The sequence below is a fragment of the Dasypus novemcinctus genome, chromosome 22 (assembly GCF_030445035.2).
Source record: "Dasypus novemcinctus isolate mDasNov1 chromosome 22, mDasNov1.1.hap2, whole genome shotgun sequence".
In the NCBI taxonomy this organism is placed as follows: domain Eukaryota; kingdom Metazoa; phylum Chordata; class Mammalia; order Cingulata; family Dasypodidae; genus Dasypus; species Dasypus novemcinctus.
In genome coordinates, this window is record NC_080694.1 from 56,566,763 (window position 1) to 56,592,160 (window position 25,398).

General features: G+C 43.1%; 1 protein-coding gene across 1 annotated transcript in view; it reads right to left on the reverse strand.

The window, feature by feature from the left end:
• The window catches only part of DCDC2 (doublecortin domain containing 2), a 188,265-nt gene that overhangs the window by 35,843 nt on the left and 127,024 nt on the right, over window positions 1-25,398 (reverse strand). Inside the window, exon 8 of the mRNA XM_004462055.4 lies at window positions 1,142-1,242. Within this exon, the coding sequence (XP_004462112.1) occupies window positions 1,142-1,242 (101 nt within the window). The remainder of the gene's footprint in view (window positions 1-1,141; window positions 1,243-25,398) is intronic.

Consider the following 25,398-nt stretch of genomic DNA (forward strand, 5'->3'; position numbering starts at 1 on the left):
GTTAATAATGCTATGATTTTCTCTTGATATTTGGCATTTTGACTTTGGAATATAAATTAGTCTTGGTTTCTGAAGCTATTAGGTATTATATATACATGATGATTACCCTTCCTTGTCTAAAAATATAATTACTATAGGTTCACAGAAGACTTAAAATTCCATTTTCCCTTGAGAAAAAATATCTACAACGGGAGTTTACGAAAAATGATTAGCTATGGCTAATCCTGGATAATAAATTGGATTTTTGAAATCTGTGTGATTTTAACATGTTAGGTTTTTCATCAGGAAGGTGATGCTGGCAGAAAATGCCTGTGGGATAATCAAGCAGCAATTTCAATGCCTCGCTGTTAAGACAAATATAATTGAGAAGAGCATCTGTGGAATTTGCTGGATTGTGAAATTTACTTTTTGAAAAGGAAATATCATATAATAGGGAGAGGACAAGCGGCAATTCCTCAAGCCTCCTCCCCATTCCCCTGAGCCTGGGATTATGATTGCCCCCTCCTCCTCTAAATTTCAACCCTTCACTTAGGATGGTAAGAAACACTGTTGAATTGTAGTAAAAAGCATGTGACTTTTATTTCTTGTATTATTTAACCAGAATTAACTCCACTCAATCCCTGTTACAAGCACATGTTAGCATTGTACTACTGGCCTAAAGAAGAAAATCCATATACACATAGCCAATACTTGTGTTGCATTTAGAGAAGCAATTCCTTATGAAAAACAGATTCGGACCACAACCATTTTAAGGACTAAAGGAGAGAATATCATGGCATTTAAAAAAATTTTTTTTTCGAATAAGAAAAGGACTTATTTTCCAGATAAAGACCCCAAGCCCATCCTCTTTACTGTATCAAACTTTCCCCCTTTGTCTCTCATACCTAACTCCATCCCATCTTGCTTTTCAAGGTTTTTTATTAAAGGTACCATCTTCCATGATTAAAGACGACAGTCTAAATGGTTGTTCTTTCTAGGAAAACTAGGGAGAACTAAAAGGTGTTTTGTCTTTCAGATCGTCAGCCACATAGCACCTGAGTGTTCAACTAACAGACATGCAGGAATGGCATGGAGCAGTGAGCACAAAACTTAAAACCACAACAGTAGGAATCGGCTTATACGTGTTTTTCAAAGGCATTACCTGATCGACTGGAATCTCAACCTGAGTATCTTCATCTTCTTGGACTTCTGCTGCCCCCCGCATTTCAGACCTCTCCGCTCCAGCTTTGAAAACGCCTTCATCTATTAGTTGAGACAAACGCAGAGCGAGAATCAAAATCCAATACTGACATCTTGTGGCTGCTTGTTGAAATTACAATCGAATACCTAATGGAGGTTTCTTGTTTGTTTAATAGGTGTTTTGGGTTCCCTTTTTAAGGACAGGATTTTTGGACCCCTCAGTTCTTCTACATTCTCAGTGGCAAAGATTCAGTGGCCAAAACAGGGGTCGTCCTGCAGAAAAGACTCCTGTCCAAAGCTCTGCCTAATCCTTCGTCTACTGATGTGATAGCACAACCATGTGCAGGTATTGAGATGGGAAGGATTTCACACCTATCCCCTCAGTACCACTGAAGTGAAATATACACTTCTTATAACACACTGGAATAATCTCCCTAGTTGGAGAAATATACTAAATATACTGCAACAAAATCATAGAGCTGACTTTCCCCATCTCCGAGGGACCAGTATCTCTCTTCTGTTTTGCAGATTTCCAAAAGATTTTCACAACTTATGACCTAAAATCCTCAACTATAAAATGTAATCAAAATCTCTAAGACTTTAGGTGAAGTTTGTCCATACTCTAAGCAATAATAGCCTTTTTCCTTATGTGCGATAGTTGTAACGTCTTCCTCAGCCTTCTCTTCTTCAAGCTAAGTAATCACGCAATCGTGGGACCATTTGTCATTTCGTCCATCTACTTGCCTCCAGACAGGTTTAATGCTTAAACCATTCCTACAGATGTTTCCTCTAATTTTTAAGGATCTCCAGGGATGGAGATTTTACCTCCTTCTCTGATAATCTATTGCAGTATTTGAATACCCTTACAATCTAGAAAACATGTTTTTATCTTTTGCCTTAAAATCCCCTCTATTTCACTAACGGCAGCTTGTTTCCCAGACAGCAATTATTCAGCACATTTCCCATAACAAGACTTTATGTTTTAAAGTTATGAAATCAGTCCAATATAAAATCTGTTTTTATATTTCCTGGTAACCGAATATGTGTAAGCCACGGCATGCACCGCAGTGACATCCTGAGGCACGAATGAGATGTAGTTTCTTCCCTGAGGTGGCTGAGGAAACAGATACGTAAACCACTACCAGGGCAAACTGAGGTAAGTACACTATACTAGTTAATGGGCTATTTCAGAGAAGATGTAAGAATGTAGGCTGAGAAGATGCAGCAAGGTGAACAAAAGGGATGGAGCGATCAAGAGAAAAAGAGGGAGGGAGGAAAAGAGGGAGGGAACCAAACTCAAGACTTTTTGTTTTTCCCTACAGACACTGTTTTCCTTTTTATGGACTCTCTTTGTAACTCCTGACTGGGTGTTGGGTTCTTGACTCTTTTTAGGAATCAGCGCCAACAGAGCTACCCTCAGAGCTGATCATGCATGTTAGATTAATTCACATGGGTTAATTCATTTTGAGGATTATCTACAAGACTGGTTTTTCTCACCACTCAGCAGAATCTTTCCATTTGTCAACTCCTGTATGCTCCTCAAGCTAAAGTAAACTTGTATTCACTAGACTTTGCTGGGCTAAATTATGTTCCGTGTGTATGTAAGTTGAAAAGATACATGCAGGAGACAGGAAAAGATCGTTACCGGAGGAGTTCAGTGCCGGAAGTTGTTTGGGATCTTCTCTATCGCCAACCGCCCCCAAGCACGTGGCGCCGCATGTTGGAGGGCTACAGTCTACCTCCATCATCCCTCACAACTGAGCACAAGGGTCCAAAATGCCATCGCGGCCACACGGAAAGCAAAGCAGGGGGCAGGGCCGTGTTCTCACATTTGCAGGCCTGGAGTAAGAGTGCGAGCACTTGGCCACGCACTCAATGAGGCAACCCCTGGGCTAAGAAAAGAACAGGCAAGGCCGATGGAAAATTGGGGGCTAGGAAAACAGGTTACAACCCTTCTGTCCTAAATGAGGATAAACAAGCACGAGTAACCCAAATCTATGCATCTGCAGTCAATGGGGACTGCAAAAGCCGATACTCATCTCTTACATCAAATTTTGGAACTTGGAACTCAAGGAAATAATGGCAAAAACAAAAAGAGCAGTAATATCTGCTTTATAAAAAGCACGTGCGGTTTGTAACTCAGAATTTGCAGAGACGGAATTAAAATAATTTCAAACAAGGGGTGAGACAAGTTATCAAATGTTATCTCAAAATGGGGTAAGAAGGGGAATTAGGTACGTTTGACATTCCTGTCTACCTTCTGAATCATGCTCACCCACAAAACTCCCCCCGGGTCCATCTTCAGAGACAGATGCTGGACTCAGTGGACTAGGGTTCGGACCTAAGCACGTGAATTTTTGGATGACATTTGGTAACAAGTGTTGTACTTGCTTACAAAGAGAATAGAGAAACCTACAGATACAAAAGGAATCTATTCTTAATACTCACATTCGATGGAATGTTTAGCTCTAGTACCCAACCGAGCTATGAATGCTTTGAAATCTGTTTTGAAATAAACATTTACCCGGAAAGAAGAATAAGATCAATAATAACAAATAAAACAAAATTGAAAGGGCCCTGGAATGGAAAACGGCAACCATAAGAATATAAACAGCAAGCAGACAAGCTGACAATGCTCAACGGTGTGTACAGTGACACGAGAATTCAAAGATAAAAGCGTCTGCTGGGGGGTGGGGGGCTTAGTTCATCAGTGGATCGAGCTATGTACGCCATCTGCTCTAGCAGCAAGAAATGAAGGTCAGAAAGAAATTCATGGGAATAAACGGGCAAAAAGAGGAGGAACACTGGAAAGTTATTTGTCATAGAGGAAAGACAATTACGGTTTTGATATCTAGTATAAATGTAATATGAAATTAAGATAACATGAACTTTCAAAAGAAAACAATTTTCAAAGTAACATTTTTCTGATTATAAATTTAATGCATATGCATTTTAGAAAATTCGGAAAATGAAGAAAACAGATATCCTTCTAACCCCTGTCCCAGAGATGACTGCCATCAGGATCATCACCTCTGCCTCCAGCTCGCTCGTGCACTCTCTCCATCTCTCCCTCCCCCCTTACACACACACACACTTACACTTACACTCTCACGATACCTACACACAAACACGCATCATTTTTAAAGTCTTTTTTCCCTCTGAGATATCATGAGCATTTCTAAAGCCGTTAAAAGTCACTTGAAAACGTAATGGATGGCTACGTGTGGAGGTATTGTGCTGTAATTAATGGACGAGACGGTGTAGTAAAAAATAGGAATTTTAAAGGAATAGGTAGATTTTCTTCATTTTCTTCATTTTATTGGTTGGTAAATATACATGAAGGCCTATGATCTCATCGACACTCTGGGAAACAGGAAATGGCTGTTCTTTCAGGGCTTATGATGTCACGGGGTGATAGCCCAGAGACGGGGCTCTGTGCCCCTCGGCACTCACACTCACGTCCTGTAGCTCCTTGACTGCCTTAGGAGAGCTCGTGTTTCCAAGGCTGAGCAGCTGCGCGGAGCACGAGGAGTCCTCGGTGAGTGCTGGTGGAGAGGGAAGGCCAGTGGCGGCTTCAGGTCCCCTTGCTGACGTGCTGTGCCCTTTCCTGCGCGGTGCGCCCCGCCACCCCATCCTCACACGCGGCCCAGCTGCTCACTGTACTTCCCCTGAGCTGGGCGCTCTGGCATCCTGGGTTTGACACAAGCCGCTCCCCTAACTCCTCAGCCTCCTCACTAGTGGTGCCGGGCTGGCGCCACCTCACCTCAGAGGAAGCCCCGGCAAGCTCTCTCCATCCCTATCCTACCTTCTGAGGGACGCCAAGGGCTGTGTGAGGAGCCATTCCTCTCCGCGGCCTGAATACTTGGCTTTCCAACTCCACTGACCATCCCCTCACCTCTACCTTACCACAAATCCTTTTCATCCCATGGAGTGGCTCCAGTCTAGCGTCTTAAATCACAGCCAGCACCAGAGAGCTTGCAGGTGATGGTACCACAGTGCCATCTCCAGCCCCAGGCCTTCGCCCTCACAGAGCAGTTGGCTGCCTCTGCCCCTGACCCTCCGTGGCTGCCCGCTGTGATCCTAGGCATGGTTCAAGATTCTATTCAGCTGCCACGTCCCTAGGAAAATTGCCTCTGATCTTACTCGGTAACCCTCCCGACCCATCTTAACCAATAACTCCCACCTCAGCTCCATGTCATCTCACATAGTTCATTTGGTCATGTAGCACGCTGACTTTTTACCTCTGCTAGATTATAAGCTCCTTCGGGCACAGACCGTCACTTCTGTCTTTTTAAATCTTGTGCCAAGCGGTATCTCAGGCCACGTAATAGGTTTTGAGAAGATGTTTGTCAAACTGAACTAACAGTATAAAGCATTACATAAATACCAACCTTTTGGCATTGCCTAGAAGGGTTATTTGTAATAGAATTTGTATGTGCACATACTTCATTGGGGGCCAAGGTCAGAGGGTCGGTGAGAATGTCCGAAAGTGTACTGCCTTATACCAGAAGATGAAAATCATTTTAATACCCAAGGATGGCCACCAACATCCAAACCACAACAGAAAAGAGTTTGAATACTACAATAAGATCATGTTCCCCTCTGTTAATGCCATAGTAAAAAGCAACACCCCTGCAAGAAGTCCAAGTGAAACACTGAAAATTTAAAACACTCGCTTGCAAGGACAGATTGCACAGGAAATCCGCACAGGCATTAAGTGATTCATCACAGGCAATACCGGTGGAGCACACTGAAATCTTACCACTGTTGCTCTACTACTACTAATTTAAATTTGCATAGGAAATTGGTGAATTTACATCGTAATGGCAATAATTTTGTGGAATGATTGTGTAGTCATGGCTATAGCAGCTTCAGACCTCTAACCACCACTCTCTAGGCGCAGGTGCTCTCTAAGGTCCGGGGTATTTAGCCTCCAATGGAACACTGTACTTTTAGAGTCTTTCAGGGTTTTTGTAAAAACTATAAGAAGTTGGGTTTCCTCATTTCCTGGGTCAACAGATAAGTAATTCTTTTTGCCACAGACCACCTAGCTGTGAACTTTTGGCAGACCAAAAACAGTCCTGCACATATTCAAGATTTCTTCTACTCCTCTTTGTAACAAGCATTAGTACTCATGGAATTTTCACACACTCGTGGATTTATTTGTTTATTTAAAGTCTTAACAATTTGGTTTCTTCTAAAGTTAATTGTATATGGTAAGTGTGAAAAATAATGCCTTCAACACCAGATAGAAGCAAACTTTCCTTCCTATAGCTAAGGCAGTACGTTCTTGGGTAGAGTGATTATAGGATACTGCTTCGTCCTGAAATGTCCTGCTCTCATAGAGTCTGTCCTGCTTCGCTGACTGAAGTCAGTCTCCATCCCTCACCCACACACTTTCTAGTCTCTCTTCCATACCAGCACCGCCTAGCGACTGCTCTTGTCAAAATTATCAATGATCTCAATGGTCAATGATCAGCTTTATGCTTTCATCTTACTTGATCTCTTAGCAGCTTTTAATACAGTTGATTACTACCCCCCCACCACCCCCGTTTCCCTCCTACGTCACCTGCCACTTCTCAGCCTCCTTGGCCAGCCCTTCCTCATCTTACAGCTTCTAAGTATTGGACACCCCAGAGCTGCAACATGGGTCAACTTCTCTAACTCCACTCCCTAGATAATCTCATCAGGACCATGGTTTTAAACAGATCTTCAGCCCCAACATCTTTTTGGATTCCAAAACTTTTCTGTCCATCTAAATGCCTAACTTGTCATCTCTGCTTGGATGTCTACCAGGCGTCTCAGCTTTAACATGGCCGGATAGAACTCTGATTTCTCACCCTCAAGCCCCATGTTCCCCACAGGAAATGGCACCATCGCTTAATCCCAAAATGTGGGAATTATCATTGATATCTATTCTCCTTTATAATATGGAATTATCCCCGCTTTCTATATTCATTCTATTGTTAAACCTCATTAATTCAATCTCCTTTTAAATATCTCCCAAATATAATCATTTATTTCCATCTCCCCTGCTATCAACTCAGTCCAATTACCATAATCTGTTGAGTGGGCTATTGCTACAAATTCATTCTCTTCTTGCATTCTTGCTCTCTTATAATCCATCCTCCACATATAGTCTAGTATAAACTTACTAGATTATAAAATTATTTAATATCATTTTGCACCCTAAAAATCCATCACACGTAGAGTCCAAGCTTCTTTCTACGGCTTATAGAGAGGTGATTTGGCACTGAATTCCCTCTTGAACCGCATTTCATTCTATTTTCCCTTGCTCACTAAGCCCCAAGCCTCTGTTCCTCCAAAAGAAATTTCATTTCTACCTTATAGCTTTGTACTTCCTACACTCTGCCTAAGTGCTCTTTCCCCTTGTGACACATGACTGGCTGCTCCCTGTCACTCACACTCAGGAAACGCCCTTCCTTCCAATCCCATTAGTTTGCCAGTCGCTCACACTGCCCTGTTTTAATTCCCTGCCTAGCACTTATTAGTAGCTGATACATTTCTTGTTTATTCGTTGATTCTGTTTGTTGGCCTCCTCTAAAATGTTACAAGAGAGCAGGTGGCATGCCCATATTGTTCACTGCCCTATCCCCAACACCGAACAAATCTCAGCTGGTAGAAAGTGCTCCAAGGTATTTGTTGAGAAGGGTAGGCAATTCAAAAACATTTGCTGCATTGCAAAAGAACATAAGGAGCCAACAAGTAAAAGCCACTAGTTCAGTGGATTCATTGTGATGGTCTTGGATTTTGCCCCAACCCGGTCACACTTGGCAGTAACAGCATTTGGTTGGGGAGACCGGGGAAAAGGAGCATTGAAGAGAAAGAAGTTGGAGTCCAGCCTACGCAGAGATCAACAGATCATGCCATGTGTAACAGGCAGAACAACGCTCCCCAAGACACCCACCTCCTGATCCCCTGAAACTGTGACTATTTCACGTCACATGGCAGAGGGGAATGAAGGTTGCTGATCCGGTGGCCCTAGGTGGGGAGGTGACCCTGGGTTACCCGGGTGGGCAGGATGTAATCAGTGAACGAGAGGAGCAGGATACTCAGTGTCCGCGATGTGCCGTGAGCAAGACTTGATCCGCTGCTGCTGGCTTGAAGGTGGAAGGGGCCACCAACCAAGGGACGAGGGCAGTGTTTAGAGGCCAGAACAGGCTCGGGCATGGATTCTCCTGAGTCTCCAGAAGAAACGCAGCCCTGCCCACAACATTTAGCCCAAGGAGACCCACTTCAGACTTCCAACCTCCAGGATTGTAAGATAAGAGGTATTGTTTCAAGCCGCCATGTCGGTGGCCATTTGTTATAGCAGCAATAGGGAACTAATACACCATGTACCCAGAAATCACTGCCTAGAGAGACCATCAATGCAGGAGCCCCTGCAAATCCCTGTTCTGACCTGCAGAACCTGCTGGGCCAGGGCCCTGTCGGCCCACCTGCTACTGAGGCAGGGCTGCAACTCCACTGCCTTCTTTCCTTCCCCAGCTGTCATTATCTCTTCCCCAAAATGCACCACCACCACCCCCAAGACACCCATATGTGTGCCCAAGGAAAAGGGATTCAATTTTCCTTTGTTTCCCCCTCCCCTAAAATCTTTGTAATGAAAGCCATTCGCTAACAAACCAAACAGCAAGGATAAATTTGATACACAATACTGCTCGCATTCAATTACCCTATTAAGGATCAAATTCAATGCTTGGATGCACACTACAGCCAAATTCAGCTCTAATCTTTTTTCTTTGAATCGTGAACAGACATTTTAGTGTATATTACACACTAAAGCAATAACAAACACTCTAGCAAAAATAAAAATGCTCCTCGATTACTTTTCACTTATCCCTTATGAATTTTATTGCCTAAAAAATGAAAGCAGAGCTGCTGAGGTAGGGCAGTCAAATCATCACTGTGATGCGCATAATAAATATGAATCTGTTTCCCCTACAGAAACATGAAGTAAATGCTTGTGTATTTTGAACCTTTCTGCAACTAGAACAGCTGAAATGAAAGCATTTCTTACTTTACATGCACCATTTTTTAAGTTGAGCAATACCACAATTTTATGTTCTCAAATAAGGGAAGTTAACAAATAATAAATGAACACATCTTCAAGTAATTGTTGATAACCAGTATTCAAGCCCACCAATCTTTTTAAAAAATACATTCTCACTAGATTCTTAAAAAAAAAATTTAAAGTAGCACTGCAAGCCATATTTTTGTATTTTTTGTAAGACATATTTTAAGGTACTTAATGTCTGAAACTGACTGAGCTTAAGTAGGACAAATAAGAAAATATATAATAACGCACATTCTGAATATTTTATGGAAATCTTAGATATCTATTAACCAGAGGCTCCATAGGTAAGCAAGAAAGTTTAATGTGACTATCAACATTTTGCTATGATTTACTTCTGAGACAGCCTCATAAAAATGTTAATTCAAATTTAAAACAAGATTTTAAGGTAATTCATTAAATCCAGTGGATTACTAGAAAAATGTGGGTAACAAGCAGTTTCTGGCTTTGTGTATATTAGATAATATTCTATGAAGGAGAAAAATGTAGATCTATTTACCATACAAAAAAAAATCATCTACTCATTATATGGGTCATATCAGTCACCAGAGGCAGAATTAAAATTAAAGTTGGTAAGAAGGTGATATAAAAATGATTTTCATTAGCTTAACATTAATGTGGTCTACATTCATATACGAAAACATGTTGGATTTCTAATATAACTCTTCACAGAAACAGATTTTTGTCAACACAACATCTCATTGAAAATTAAAGAAAGCACTTCCAAAAGCTGACCCAATATGAAGCAGTCTTTATGAAGTTTAGCAAGTTGTGAGCAAGAGAGGAAGAGAAAATTCACATTTCTCTAAGAAACACTTGCTTATGAAAGGATCTCAGCCAGCCCAAATCTGATCCTTGTTATAACTTGTATATTATCATTAGGAAGAATGAAAAATTAATCAAATGACAGCTAACATTTTAAGTGCATCTAATTTAATAAAGTGATATAACCCAAATGTTCTTTAATCACTAATTTCCATCATCTGTTTTCATGCAGGCCCATAAACTCAAATGTGCAAATGCTACAGAATCAAGACTATAACAATTGGCAATTTAGATTACCTGAAAATAATTTTACCCATACACTTCACTGCAGTTTAAAATATTTGGCTTCTTTCTATTCCTACTCTCTCCCACTCCAGGGCATTAAATATAGTCTGTTATGCATTTGAAATATAAATTTAACTATTAACTCTTTGCAGAGAATTGGTATTAACCACTATGGGATTTCACCTTGACTTCAAATGGGTGTAACAAAATTTTCTAAGTATAGAGGAAAAGCAAAAGCGGGATTATTATCATTGATTTCCTCAGATCATGGGTAATTTTGTTCTTATCCCAACATTTCCACTTTATTCTTTTTAGATACAGATGTTTTAGATTTTCATCAGAATCAGAAATATTCAGAGTACAATGAGTAAAGCACATATTTGTAAAATGTATAATTCATGACTCCTACTTATTTTAATACCTGCATAAATCTTTGATATAATTTCAAAGTCTATACGAGATATGTGAGACTGAGAATAATAAAATACCTCTGAGCAGGTTTACCTAAACCAACAAGTATATACAGTTCTACTTTTATATTTCTAATTTTGTATCCTTATAAAAAGTACTCTGCAAACTCATCAAAATAATTGAATTGTACCACCCCAGTGGCTTGCAGTTACTTGAAAGTGGCCTAAAATTCATGATTCAGGTTCTTTATTCTAGCTGGGCCAACTACCTCTAAATTCCCTTGCACATTCCAGTCTATAAAAGAGCTAGCAATGTTTCTCTATTCCAGAAAGTTTATCGTGGTAACAAATAGAGTATTTGCATATAACAGAAACATGATGCTCTTTTTTTTATTATTAAAGAAGTTGTGAGTTTACAAAACAATCATGCATTTCATATGGGATTCCATATATCATCCCACCAACACCTTACATTGTTGTGACACATTTGTTAAAAATGATGAAAGAACATCGTCCCAATATTACTATCTATACTCCATAGCTTATATTTGGTGTATTTTCCCACAAACCATCCCGTTATTAACACCATGTATTAGTACTGTGCCCTTGTTACACTTCCTGAGAGAACATTCTCCAGTCGTACTGTTAACCACAGCCCGTCACCCACCACGGGGCTCACTGTGTTGCACGGTTCCCTGCCTTGCAAATCCATGCAAAGTGCACATCAGCGGTTCTCAGCTTCATCCCACAGTCGGGCTGTCATTAGTTCATTTCAGAACATTTTCACATAACGCTCTTTCAAAACCCTCAATTTTTGATTTGTGCATTTAATATCCCATACAAGCGTTTCATGGGTCTCAGCGTGGAAAGACGAATAAGACACTGGCCACAGGAGGCTTATAATCTACAGGGGGTTAAACGTGGAGCCCGGCGGCACAGAACGATGTACACAAGCTGCTGGGGAGTGCACAGAAGTGGGAAATGGGAATGGAAGAGGAGGGCAGTCAAAGGAGCTTCCGAGGGCAGGAAGCTCAGCGAGGGAAGAACGAGGAAGGGGCCTCCGGGCCAAAAGCTCAGCGCATGTCCAGGCTTGGTGTCTTCCAGGAGCTGCAGGCGATCGGCAGGGGCCACATCAAGATGACGGGGCAGGAGGGCGGCAGGTGCAGACGAGACTGAGTCAGAAAACCCTGCCTGCTGTGACCAAGAGCATGAACCTGAGCCTGGAGATGATGATGAGTGACTGAAGGGCCTTGAGCACGGAGCCGGGCCCTGGAAATCGGGCTGCCTGGGCAGGTGGAGGGGGGACCCGCCGCGAGGACATGGAGAAGGAAGCTAGGGAAGATGACCCAAGGCAGCCCAGGACAACACTGCTGAGGCCGAGATGCCAAGTCAGAGGGCGGAGACAAGCCGAGCCTGCAGGAGGGCAAGCCTGGAATGTGGGTCACGCTGTAGGAAAAAAGGCAAGATTACAGAAGGGGGGCAGTGGGGTAGTCTGCAGCATAGACCGGTCAAAGGAGTGGGCTGAGAGCAGCAGCATGGAATGACGGGCTGGAGAGGCGCGGGCAGAGAGAAGGACGGGGGGGACACGAAGGTGGGATCGGCAGGAGCCCCTGACTGGTGGATGTGGAAGGTGAGGGAGATGAAGAGCTCAAGGAGGACCCTAAGGTTTGCGTCGAAGGGGCAAGCAGTGATAGCCACCAAGACTGGCAGACAAGGGAAGGAAGAGAACGAGTTGGTATGAAGGGAGTGGCTCAGTTCTGATTCTGATGCATCCTGATAGCCATGTCCAGTAAGCGGGTGGAAATACAAGCCTGTTATTGAGGATGAAGTTCTGAGATGAGGATACAGGGTGTGCACTTCTGAACATCGGTTACTAATCCCAACTATTACTGAAAACACAGCTTCAATAATCCAAGGTGCCAACAAAGACTTTCAACCACTAGCAGCAAGACGCTTAGCAACGCCAATACTACTGTAGTAGAGAGTAAGAATCGAGCCCTTTTGGGGTAGGTCTAATCCTGATTCGGTGCTAGGGGTTTTATGAGCTGCAGTCCTCACTCAGAGTAAAGTGACCAAGTGCGCATCAGCCACTTACAATAAAGGGACTGGGGTCTTTCTTACCAAATATAATTGGCATGGGTAACATGCCTGAATTGTTCATTAAATCTGAGTGAGGAAAACGATAAATCTTTAAAAAAAAACCAGGGAAACGGACTTGGTCCAGTGGTTAGGGCGTCCGTCTACCACATGGGAGGTCCGCGGTTCAAGCCCCGGGCCTCCTTGACCCATGTGGTGCTGGCTCATGCGCAGTGCTGATGCGCACAAGGAGTGCCCTGCCACGCAGGGGTGTCCCCACATAGGGGAGCCCCACGCGCAGGGAGTGCGCCCCGTGAGGAGAGCCGCCCAGCGCGAAAGAAGGTGCGGCCTGCCCAGGAATGGCGCCGCCCACACTTCCCGTGCCGCTGACGACAACAGAAGCGGACAAAGAAACAAGACGCAGCAAATAGACACAGAGAACAGACAACCGGGGTGGGGGTGGGGGGATTAAATAAATAAATCTTTAAAAAACAAAAACAAAAACAAATTTAAAAAAAAACAAAAAACAATCTGAGTGAGGGCGTTCTCAATTTAATCATTTCAGCGTTCCACAGATCAGTATACTTCTATATGCTTTAGACAAAGCAAGTTCTTCTGAATGCTTAGCAGGTGTTTCTATCTGCTCCATAGTAATTTTTGAAGAGGATGATACATTTTTATCACAGTAGATATCTTGGTAAAAATATAACTTTGGTAGCTAATCTTCTATCTTAAAATGGAAGTTAACAACATTCTCAGATTAGCATATCTCCTTCGGCTATGCATAAATACTACAATTCAAGGAACTGCTGACACTAAATGCCAGTTAAAAACAATTTTTTTCATAAAATTTTCTGAGCAACATCTACCATATTCAAACCTTTATTCAAAATAGCCTGAGATAAGACCATTTAAATAATTCCTTTAGACTCCATTTTAAGTTGATCACCTAACCACAAATAAGCCCAGATATCAGCAACTGATGTAGACATTTGGATATAAAATACACCAATTTAGTACCAAACCTGAGAGACCAGTTAAAACTAAAATGCCAAACATCAATGGGAAAAAGAGCTCTCAAGAGCCTCAATTAATGACAGGAAGCAGACAAATAAGATATGAATTAATATTATTTATAACAAAATTATCAAAGTAGAAAGTTCAAAACAAATCAGCCAGCATTCTTCCCATTTTGGTTTACTGTTCAAACAGGGAGTATTAAGCAGCCACCGGGTACTGTGCTCTTTTTATGTGGCGTGATAACCTGTCAGTTTCGTCTATATCTCTAACAGAAATGCATGGATGCTGTATTTTAGCAAAGACAGAAAACATTCTCCTCTAGCTTTTTAACCTACCATGGGAGTTGATCATCTAATAATTTCATTTGCTAAGTAATAATTTGGGTTCCTTAAATTCAAGGAAAGCATTTTTCAGATATCCTTGCTTCTCCCTTTAACTGATAGTTGAAAAATACTAATTATCCACTTGTTTTAATCCTGTGGGGAGGGAAAGAAATAAAGTAATCTTACTTTGGACTTCTCATTAAACTACAATTTTAAAAATATTTCCATTGTATGAAGTGTGATGTAAATTAACTTTCATTCAGTTAATATAATATTTCACGTACTTCCAGATAAGAAAAAATACAAATATTGGTAAACCTAAGAAAATATCTAATTTAAGATGTCTGGAAATGCTATTGAGTCAAGAAGCATTTCTTTAGCTTTTATCTACAGCAAGACATAAATTAATAATAGTAACAATGCTAAGGATGATTAGCTAATACTTATTGGATGTTTATTATATGATAAACATTGTTCTAACCATGTTACATGTATTAGCTCATTTAATTCCCATAAAAACTTTATGGGGAAGCAGATGTGGCTCAAGCGACTGAACTCCTGCCTACCACACGGGAGGTCCTAGGTTCAGTTTCTGGTGCCTCCTAAAGAAGAGCAAGACAGTGAGCTGATGCAATGGGCTGGCAAGGTGAGTGACACAACAAGATGATGTAATAAGAGGCACAAGGAGGAAAACATAATGAGACACAATAAAGCAGGGAGCAGAGGTGGCTCCAGCGATTAGGTGCCTTCCCCACACATAGGAGGTCCCGGGTTCAGTTCCCCATGCCTCCTAAAAAGACGACCAGCACACAACAAACAGACACAGCAAAATGCAAGCAAGAAGGGGGTGGTAAGAAACAAATGACACAACTCTTAAAAAAAAAACTTTATGAGTAATTGCTCTTTTCTATATTTTACACATAGATGTAACTATAACTGAGATGCTCTCAAGTTCATATACAGCAATCTGAGTCCAGAGTCCACACTTTTAACTTTACCAGTGTGATTTCTACTCACAGATTGTGACATCAGTTTCATGGGTTGCAACTAGCATTTTTAAATGAAATGGAATAATCTAAAAAAATAGAACATAGCACCCTGGTGGGCTTCACTGGCCTGAGAACTGTGCACAGAGAAAGACCCCGTGCTTGGTTTAGCGTCCTGCTGTTGCCATCTTGAAATCCTTAAAAATTTTATCTTTGAACTTCTTTCTGTAAGTGAAATCCAATGGGACAACAAAGCATGTGCGTGAGAAGAGGAGATAGGAGCAATACGCAGGCGCACTGCTCCTTGCCCCTCCACTCGCGCAGTCGTGTTTGCGATGCCCCTTGAGTCTAGAATTCTGGTGGATTCTAAGTGAACCTAAGGTAAGCATGGTATGCCTGCATCTGAGGAAACCAAAGACCACGCTTCCCATTGGAACCAGGAAGGCAGTGGCATTCTAAGGAACAAGAACGACAGGGAACTCTACCGTGCTTTCTCCCCTGACTACTTCCCTGTACTCGCCAGCCACTGAAGCTGAAGGAAACCAGGAGACAGGGCAGCCGCAGCTGCTTTTGTCTTTGGGACTTCCTTACTCATCAGTAAGCTGGAAATACAGTGTTGAGTTAGTTTTGTGCAGCGTTTCCTCTTTTCCGGTAAGAAAAAAAACATGTATGTACGAGCTATGAAAGATGAATTGTGCAATTTCAATTTTAAGGACAAAAACATGCATGTATGAGCTATGAAATATGAATTATGCAATTTTGACTGTAAGAACAAAAACATGCGTGTATGAGCTATGAAATACAAATTGTGTGATTTCGGTGATTCCACACGAGTCAAATGCTCTTATGTTTGCATTTAAAATTGGCATGGCACAATATAAGGATAAATGGTAAAATCCATGCTAATAATTGAAAGTTTTCACTTAATTTATCTTTTCTTAGAATGTCATTAAATAGTAAATAAAAAACGCTACAACAAGTCAAGGGAGAGACCATGGGAGAAAGCTTTCTATTACAGTACCATTAACAGCGTTCATTTCCTGCTTTTTAAGCCAGGGGTCCCACGTTTTCATTTTGCACAGGACCCGGCAAATTATGGAGTCGACCCTATGCAGTAAACACAGTAATGATAAATATTGTTTCACAAAAATTTTATTTCATGAAACAAATATACGTAAGCAAATGTGAGGGGAGTGAGGTAAAATTTTTTTCCTACTGTGGGTCACAGTCAGAAAGTTTAAAAACCATTTTACGATGAAAAACATTTTACGGAGAAAAACAAAAAGGATGCAAACCCTCTCTCCTTGTCACCCTGGAAAATATCCACTTAAGAGAACAATAGGGTAACCAGAATTCCAGCTTCTGTTATGTTGTAGAGCCTGCCTAAATGCTTCTTTTTTTTTTTTTAATATTTTGCCAATGTTCTTTATTTTTTTTTAAGATTTTTTAAAATTGTTTTCCCTCCCCCCTGCCCAGTTGTCTGCTCTCTGTGTCCATTTGTTGTATGTTCTCCTGTGACCACTTCTATCCTTAGCAGCAGCACCAGGAATCTGTGTTTCTTTTTGGTGCATCATCTTGCTGTGTCAGCTCTCCGTGTGTGAGGCACCATTTCCTGGGCAGGCTGCACTTTCTTTCGCGCTGGGTGGCTTCTCCTTACGGGGTGCACTCCTTGCACGTGAGGCTCCCCTACGCGGGGACAACCCTTCGTGGCAGGGCACTCCTTGGAAGCCCGGGGTTTCAACCACAGACCTCCCATGTGGTAGGCAGACGCCCTAACCACTGGGCCAAGTCCACTTACCCCTAAATGCTTCTAAGAGCATCCTAATCTGACCTGACTTCACCTTTCCAACACATCCCACTCCTCTGCAGCTTGACCCCAACTCCAGGGGCCCCGTGATTGCTGCTCACTTCCTGCCCTCACGCCCCTCCCCCAGTCTTCAAGCAGCCCAGCTCCTGCTCACCTCTGCACCTCAACTTCTGCCATGACCCCAAGGCCGCAGGGCCTGCGCCCTCTTCTCCGGCCTCCAAGACTCAGCGCTAAGGCTACCTCCCCAGAAGCCGTTGACTGCCCTGAGAGTTTTATCCTTACTATCGTACCCTAAAGAGTACCCCATTATAGAAAATTTAGATACTGACAGAGAAAGACAATTTAGATATTGATTGATTGGCAGGTTGATAGCGAGAAACGAGCCCGTGACACTCAACGTGCTAAAGCGACACACAGCATTCCATACGGGGCTAGGAGAGGGAAGAGAGACTTAGGCTTTCGAGCGCCTACTTGGGCTAAGCACTTTCCTCCGCGATTGCCCTGTGAGGCAGGGATAATGATCACACTTCTGGAGGAGGAGCTTAAGGTTCAAATAAACTTGCCCGAGATTGCACAGCGAGACAGTGGTGGGCCCAAGCTGCCCCCACCACAATGCCCTTCAAAGGGCACCTGCCATTACCTCCAGGCCCTCTGGGAAAGCTGCACCACTATGAGGATACCGGACTGCAAATTACTCCAGTTAGATCCACCTGAACAAACACTTTAAGAGTTACCAGGGAGAGATAACTTCATTTTTAATTTTCAGGTCGTCTTCTAAGTTACAGCAAGAAGAAGCATATTCAAAAGTTAACAGTGGAAGTGACAGCCTTGAGTGGGGCGGTGAGGAAGGGGGAGTCATTTTGAGTTCATTTTGGATAAACAAATGAGAAAAAAGAGAAGGATACCATTATTTTAAAACAGATCAAGTGGAGAGGGTATAGCTCAGTGGTTGAGCACCTGCTTTCCATTTATGAGGTCCTGGGTTCAATCCCCAGTACTTCATTTAAAAAAAGAATCAAAATTTTAAATAAAGAAATTAAACTTTGGATGAACAAGGGGGAACAGAGAGCTGTCAAATAATGGGGGGAAATGGCAACTCAGACGCAGAACACAAGTCATGATTTTAAGTCTGATGTGTGCCTTGGAGAGAACTGGAGAAAATAAAGTTTCATTGGTTTTCTGTTTAATGGATAGGAAGTCAAGAAGTCTATCTGTGTGCTTTGCTTATAATTTTTTAAACTATTATTGAATCTTTCAACCGTCTTTTAGGATAATTTTTCTTCCAGATGAAGTAAAACTATATTTTTTCCTAACTTAAGGTTTTACTGTTGGATTCCTTCCACAAAAGGCATAATTGCCAAAATAACCACAGGTTTAATACTTGATTATATCAGAAACCCCAGTGGAAATAAAAATGTAAATGTGGATATGAGTGTAGCATGCACTAATGCACAGTATGAGAACATCCATAACAATTTTATTCTTAGCTCAAAACTGAAAAACAAGAGATTAATTTCAGGGTAAAGAAATTCTGAAAAACCATCTGTTTTCCTTAAGTGTTCCTGAAGTTTATATGCATTCTTTGTCATTGAAAGGAGAGTTAAACCTAAGGAGAGGATAACAAGCTTAGCTACAGATATAATAACAGCATACCTATAAGGCAAAAGAATAAACCGGAATACAAAATAAAAACAATCAAAACTTGAATAACTCTTGAAACAGTGAATTCACAAGTTTCCGTCTTAATCAAAGTCATTTTTATTTCCAATCATTTTTGCTTATTTAAATAGACTTTTCATCTACTGGGGAAAAAAGCTAAATTTTTATGAAAAAGACTGATTAAAATGTGTATTTTCATACACACATTTTATTAAAAAAATGATTTACTCCTTTGCAAAAAGTCAGCAGCCAAATGAATTAGCATACATTAATGAATTCCACAGCTGGGTTTAAATGGAATCTGGCAAACCTCTATCAGAAAACTTTTGGAAAAAACCTTTTAAGGGAAGAGGGAGCTCACAATATTGAAACCGTGTCTAACTGAATTGACTTCGTTATGAATCCTATTCTAAGAATATTCACACAATCCAATTTTACATTTAAATGTACCATATGCTGTTCTTAAGTACATTTTAAGCTGCACATTTTAAAACGTGATGATGAAACCACATGCAGTGTTCTGTGTGGGTACGAAGGGGGCAGGAGAGCTTGCATTTCTGTACACGCATGAGGGGGACTCACTCCCTACCAACAGACAAGAGAGTGCCCCATTTATCCTGTTCAAATGGCGACCACAAACCCCACATTTGTTTATCAAGCATCCACTCTCGCTTTCGCGATTTATCTCTTTTGCAGGGCTGTTTTACAGGTTGCAACCATTTTACCTTAACTTTGGAGAGAAAATGAAATGAAATGAAAAGCTACATAAACAAATGCATAAATAACAGATGGCCCCCAAAAGAAAGTTCTCCATTAAATAAACAATCCGTGTAAATGTTTTGCACATCTGACTTAGCCCTTGAATTTATTAGCTTTCAAAATGAAGCCATAAATTGCACGGCATAGCAATTGCGCCAACCAGGCTTCTTGTATATTATCACGTGTCTGAGGATTTGCAGCCAGGAATATTTGCCATACTTGTCTGTGTGTGGCACTGACAAAGTAAACTAACGTTGCCAGAGTGTGATAATGGCGAAAACTACCAGTCATATGAAAGAGTTTAAAAGTAAAAACTGTTCTTAAATTTCACTCTTCTGAGAAGTTGCTTTTTCTAATGCACTAATTGACCTTGGCTTCATCCTTGACCGTCCTCTTAACACGAAGAATTGAGACCAACTGAATCATCTGCAGATGCCCACCCAGCACACAAACTCCCACAAACCCTCTAGAGAAAGAAAAGAAGAGTTCAAGAAGGTTTCTCCCAGATAGCCAGCATGGAACTACATTTCCCCAGGAGCTCTATGTGCAGGTTGTACCTCATAAGAACTTCCATTCATTCATTCATTCATGGGAGCATTCTCTGGTGGTATGCCAGGTCCATACCACCCATGGCTGCTTTTCTTCAGGTGCTGAGGATACAAAGAAAACGACTGAGACCTTGCCCTACGGGGAAATGGCTATGTTTTCATATTAGCACACTAAGACTTCTGGTGGTCTGAGGGACGTCTGCTTGGGGCACAATAATGCACAAAGGAGAGAATGATGGCACATCCAAGGAGAAGGGGTGAGAGGAGATGCTGCTTAAGCTGGTGTGGAAGAAAGGGCAGCATGAGCAAGGCTGCGAGGGTTACAGCAGCCACTTGGTGAGGTTCACGGGAGGAACGGCCAAGGCTCCTCACGGATGAAGCACGGGGAGAGCGGAGTGGCAGGTGTTGAGTGATAAGGCCTGCAGGGTGGGCTGGGACCAGATAGTGGAAGCAGCTTTGTAAGCCCCAGAAGAGAGCTCGGTCTACATCCTGTCATGGGGCGCCCCTGGCAAGATTTTAAGCAGAGGAGGGACATGCTGAGAATGGACTTTTAGGAAGACCACTCTGGAAGCAGTTTAGATCCGAGCTCCTACCATCTGGTTTCTTGGACTTAACCTGGCCAGCTGAAAGGGAGGTGAAGAGGGTCAACCACCACACCAGGAAGCTAAGAGTGCCTACAGCTGCCAGCAGGAGAACTGCATCCATCATCCAAGTGGAATCTAAGCCCCCTCTTGATGTAGAGCAGGACTGGACATAGCCATCCCAGGTCCACAGGATGGAGGAATAGAGTATGGATTAGAGTGGACTTACTGATATTCTACTATGAAGTATTGTGATTAGTAAGGGAAGAAATTGTAGTAGCGATGTGGAGAGGGTGGCCACAGTGGCTGCTGATGATCAGGAGAGGGAAGAAGAGAGATGGTGTGGGGGCATTTTCAGGATTTGGAGTTGTCCTAGGTGGTGCTGCAGGGATGGATGCCAGACGTTGTGTGTCCTGTCGTGGCCCACTGGGTGGCCTGGGGGAGAGTGTGGACTACAATGTGGACCATTGTCCATGTGCTGCAGCGGTGCTCCAGAATATATTCGCCAGGTGCAGTGGATGTGCTGCAATGATGGAAGAGGTTGTTGATGTGGGAGGGGTGGGGGGTATATGGGGACCTCATATTTTTTGAATGTGGCACTTAAAAGAAAATGAAAAAATAATAAAGGAAAAAAAAAAGAAGGATACAGTAAATGTGACCAATGTTAAATTGGTGGATCTGGGTATCGGGGGGCTGGGGGGTGTTGGAGTCTCTATATGGGGTTGGTATTATTTTTGCAATTGCCCCCTAAGTTTGACAGTCTTTCAAAATAAAAGGTTAAGAAAAATCATACGCGCTCCCATTATTCCCAGAGCAACCAGCACAGTACGTTCCTGCGAGCCATAACGCAGGGAGTCTGCATACGTCTGTGCATCACGGCGACACGCTGGCATCTCCACATCTGCCCCCTCCATCCCACTTTCTCTAGCTTATATCCTTAAGTACAAATTAGTCGACAAGTGTTTATTTAGTCTCTGTCCCGTGCACTCAGCATTGCATAAAGACGAAAGAAGTTTACGACATAATACTTGCCCATAGTGGATTTCTATTCCAACGGGAAGCCCATTGCCAGCGCTTCATAGACTTTTATTGAGGTCCCCACTCCCCAGGACCCAGGTATTGAGCTGGTAGCACTTGGGATGCCAAGATGGAAAGAAGTCTTAGGCCCTCAATACATAGGCTTTACATGGACTCCAGGGATATACACCAAGTGCTTACGGGTGCCACAGCGCGCTAAAGAGACCGGGCCCGCTCTTGGAAACAGCTCTGAGAAAGGCAGGGGGATGGCCGTGTCTGTTCTAGAACAGTCGATTGTGAAAGGCCAGCCGCCTGCAGAGAGGACCTGATCTAGGGCAACGGCAGTGGGATCAAGGGTGGAAAGTGACTCCAGGGATGGGTGGAAATGCACCAACCTGCACCTGCTGGGTGGAGAGTGAAGGCCCAGGGGCTCAAAGAGGACCCTGCAGGACTCACGTCGGCATCCGAGGAGGCTCTACTGAGGAATCCGCAGAGAACCGGTGGGATTCGGGATTTGCGGGGGAGGGCTGTGGGGGCAGCTGGGCCGCGGGGCCGGTCTCCAGGGAGCTACGGAGGCTGCGGCGGTAGAAGCCAGGGCCCCGTTTAAAGGAAGGTAGACAAGGGGCCGACCTGCTTCTCCACCTGAAATTGAACAGGAAGAGAAACCAGCAGACCAGAGCTTCCCAACAGCCGCGGGAAGGTGGCCGCGAACTCACAAAACCACCGTCCGAGACACTATTTAATGAAGCCGTAATAGCCCCGACCCCTTTCTGAGGACGTTGATACCTGTTTTGTGGCACAGGTAAGTAAATGTAAAAGGTTCAGATCAGCGTGGGCGGGGGTTACAGAGGCTTCCCAGGGGAAGTGGCTCTTAATCCCAGCCTTGCGAGTCTGCAGATGAGGGAAGAGAAATGGGGGGGGGGGGGGGCAGGACCTTCCAGGAAGGAATTAAAATCTGAACAAAGCGCTGGGGGACCAGGGATCACCAAGGAGCCTAACTCCGGCGACCAGGCCTCTTGGATCAACGTGGGGGGGCAGCAGGAGCTGCCGCAGGGCTGGTGCCAAGAGCTCTCTAGTGGGAGCTTTCAGAGTCAAGTGGCGACGCCACACGCATTCAAGGTCAGGCTGCAGCTGGCCCCCCGCGGCCCATCAGCCAGGAGGTCCCTGCCCTGAACCAATTGCCCACCACAAGAGCCCCAAATTATTCCTGTCGGCTCTCCCCATCCTGGCTCCTGACCTGATAACCATCTGGGCACGAAGACAGAGTCCGTCTGGTGACGTCTCTATAAAATCACACCGTTTTCCAACGGGCCCTGCCTGTCGGGGGTTCACAACCAGCTGACTGTACCCCTTCATCTGGTAAACAGAAAGGGGGCAGGTCAAAGGTCTGCAGCGCTTGCTTACCTCTTGGAAATTCTGATTAATCTAGCAAAAGAAGGAAGAGATAGACGACTTTTATTTTCTTTATTTCTTTTATTTGCTTTTAATTTGCTCAAAGGTGGTGATTCGGATACCTACCAGGTTTTATCTTAAAAGAGCCTTACAAGGCAAGAAAGAGCAATGTTCTCTCTTTCTCCTACCCTCTTTCTTCTCTTCTATGGTTCACACACACAAAAAAAATTACACCCTTGTTTTAATTCATAGGTAGAATGTTGGCAAACTCCGACAATCTTCTTTCACAATTCCTCCTAAACACACATGGCAGCAGATTATATGTGAATTATCAGTAATCTTAAATAACCGTACCTAATAAATGGAAAGGGGTTTACCTCTTAAATAATTAGGTGAGAATCAGTTCTGGGTTCTTTTTGGAATCTGGAAGGCTCCTTCTACCGCAGACAGGAGCAAAAGGTTACAGTAAATTTGAAGAAATATCTGCACCCAGCTTGGAGAAATTTACACATTGGCTTTTTAAATGAAGGCACTTTTACGGCATTAATTGGAGATTTTAAGCAGCAGGTGGTGGGATTTCATTTTATTTTGTAAGGAAAAGTTTAACAGTTGTCAAATGGCCTGGGTAGAAGTGAATTATTTTGAGTTTTTTCTCAACCTCTCTGAAATGAAGCTTTTACTGCCTGCCGCGTAATGGCCTTCTTTTGCCATGTAAATGTGGGATCAATCTACTTTTAAACAGAAGGATTTTTCTAATGCATTTTTGGTATTTTTCAAGCTGTGATACAGCTGATAGGCGTTCTTATAAAATGTGAATTACAGGAAATTCATATTTATAAGCTTCTGCAAGTAATTCTGGAGCACTGACTTTTAAACATCTGCTAATGAAGAATTCCAAGAGCAGCCCTGCACGCTCGTGCCTAAAATTCCTTACGCACACCTCTCCCCTGACTCAGGCCCTGGTGATGCAATCGCATTCTGAGGCCTGCCTGGCCTGAGTCACATTTTTGGCCGCTGTCCGAGGTGTGAGTGCGACCTGGGGCAAAGAGGGCGCAGCGGCGGCAAGGGGGCCACCTTTCCTAGAGGGGGGTCTGATTCCCTTCAGGTTCTGTAGTGGGCACGGCCAGACTGGACAGCACATACTCCTAACCACCTTGTGGTTTTGCTTTTACTTATAACCAGCCCTTGGAGGACACTTGAAATCACGGCATTGGAAAGTATCAGTTTCCTCTTGCTGCTATAATAAGTAACTAGAAAATTGGCAGCTTATCTTGCAGCCCTGAAGGTGAGAAGTCTAAAATGGGTCTTCCTGGGCTAAAATCAAGGGGTTTGCAGGGCTGATTCCTCTCTGGGGGCTCCAGGGAAGAGGGCTTCTTCTGGGTTTCTCCTCATTCCCTGGCTCATGGTCTCCTTCCATCTTGATGAAGATGGCATCGTCTTTCTCTCGGTGCCATCTCCCTTCTGGTTGTGACTCTTCTATCTCCCTCTTCCACATTTAAAAGACCCCTGTGATTCCACTGGGCCCATCAGGATAATCTTATCGTGGGACCAGCCAATTAGCAACCTTCCCTCCCTTTGCCATGTAACCTAATATTGTCACAGGGGTAGGGTTAGGACACTCGTCTTTGGGAGCCATTAGTCTGCCCACCATACCTGCATTTAATCTTCTAGGAAAACGGCATAAAATGTTTTCATAGTAGACATTTTAAAGTAAACCAGTGAGTCAAACAGAAAAGCTCGTTTAGTCCACAGAAGCTGTCCCCTCAGGATGCTCCCATTATGATATTATCAAAAGTCCCAACGCTTGTGCCCATGTCATCATACAACCTGGAAATAAAGGCGACTGTAAATGGCTTCTCGATTATGTTATTTTATATGCATGTCCCTCAGAACAAAATAACCAGATGGATGAAATTCATTTTCACATTTGTACCTGACTGCCTCTCAGGACTGAGGACGGTAGGAGAAATCAGAGTCACTTATCGCAAACTCCCCACAACGGCAGCTCCCAGTCACATCATTATCTTTTTAAAAGGCCTCTGGGGATCAGAACAGATTTAGCAGCTCTCTCCCAACCAAAAGGCAAAGAAACAGCCCTAGGGAGATTTTCCTAAGAGACGTTACTGTTCTGGATACTTAAGAAAATAAAGACAAAAATTTTCATTATTCCAACAACATATACTGAGCACCTAAAATTCATCTGAATTCAAAGGGACTAGATCTGATCTTTTCAAAATAGAAAAATTTTCCCCTGCAGCCATCTCCACATTTCTTGCCTCCGTCCAATCCATTTCTCTAACCATCAACAGGTCTGCCGAGCTCATGGTCCACTTAATAAGTGGGGATCCCAGCACCACGGACCTAAGAGGAACTGGAAGAAGTCATCACCGAGGAGGCTAAATGGCACCCAACAGGGGGCTTGCCCAAGACGTGCCTCAGCTCGTGCGCTCCCTCTTACAGGCAGAACTGCCAGTGCAGAAGAGGGGACCAAGAGAA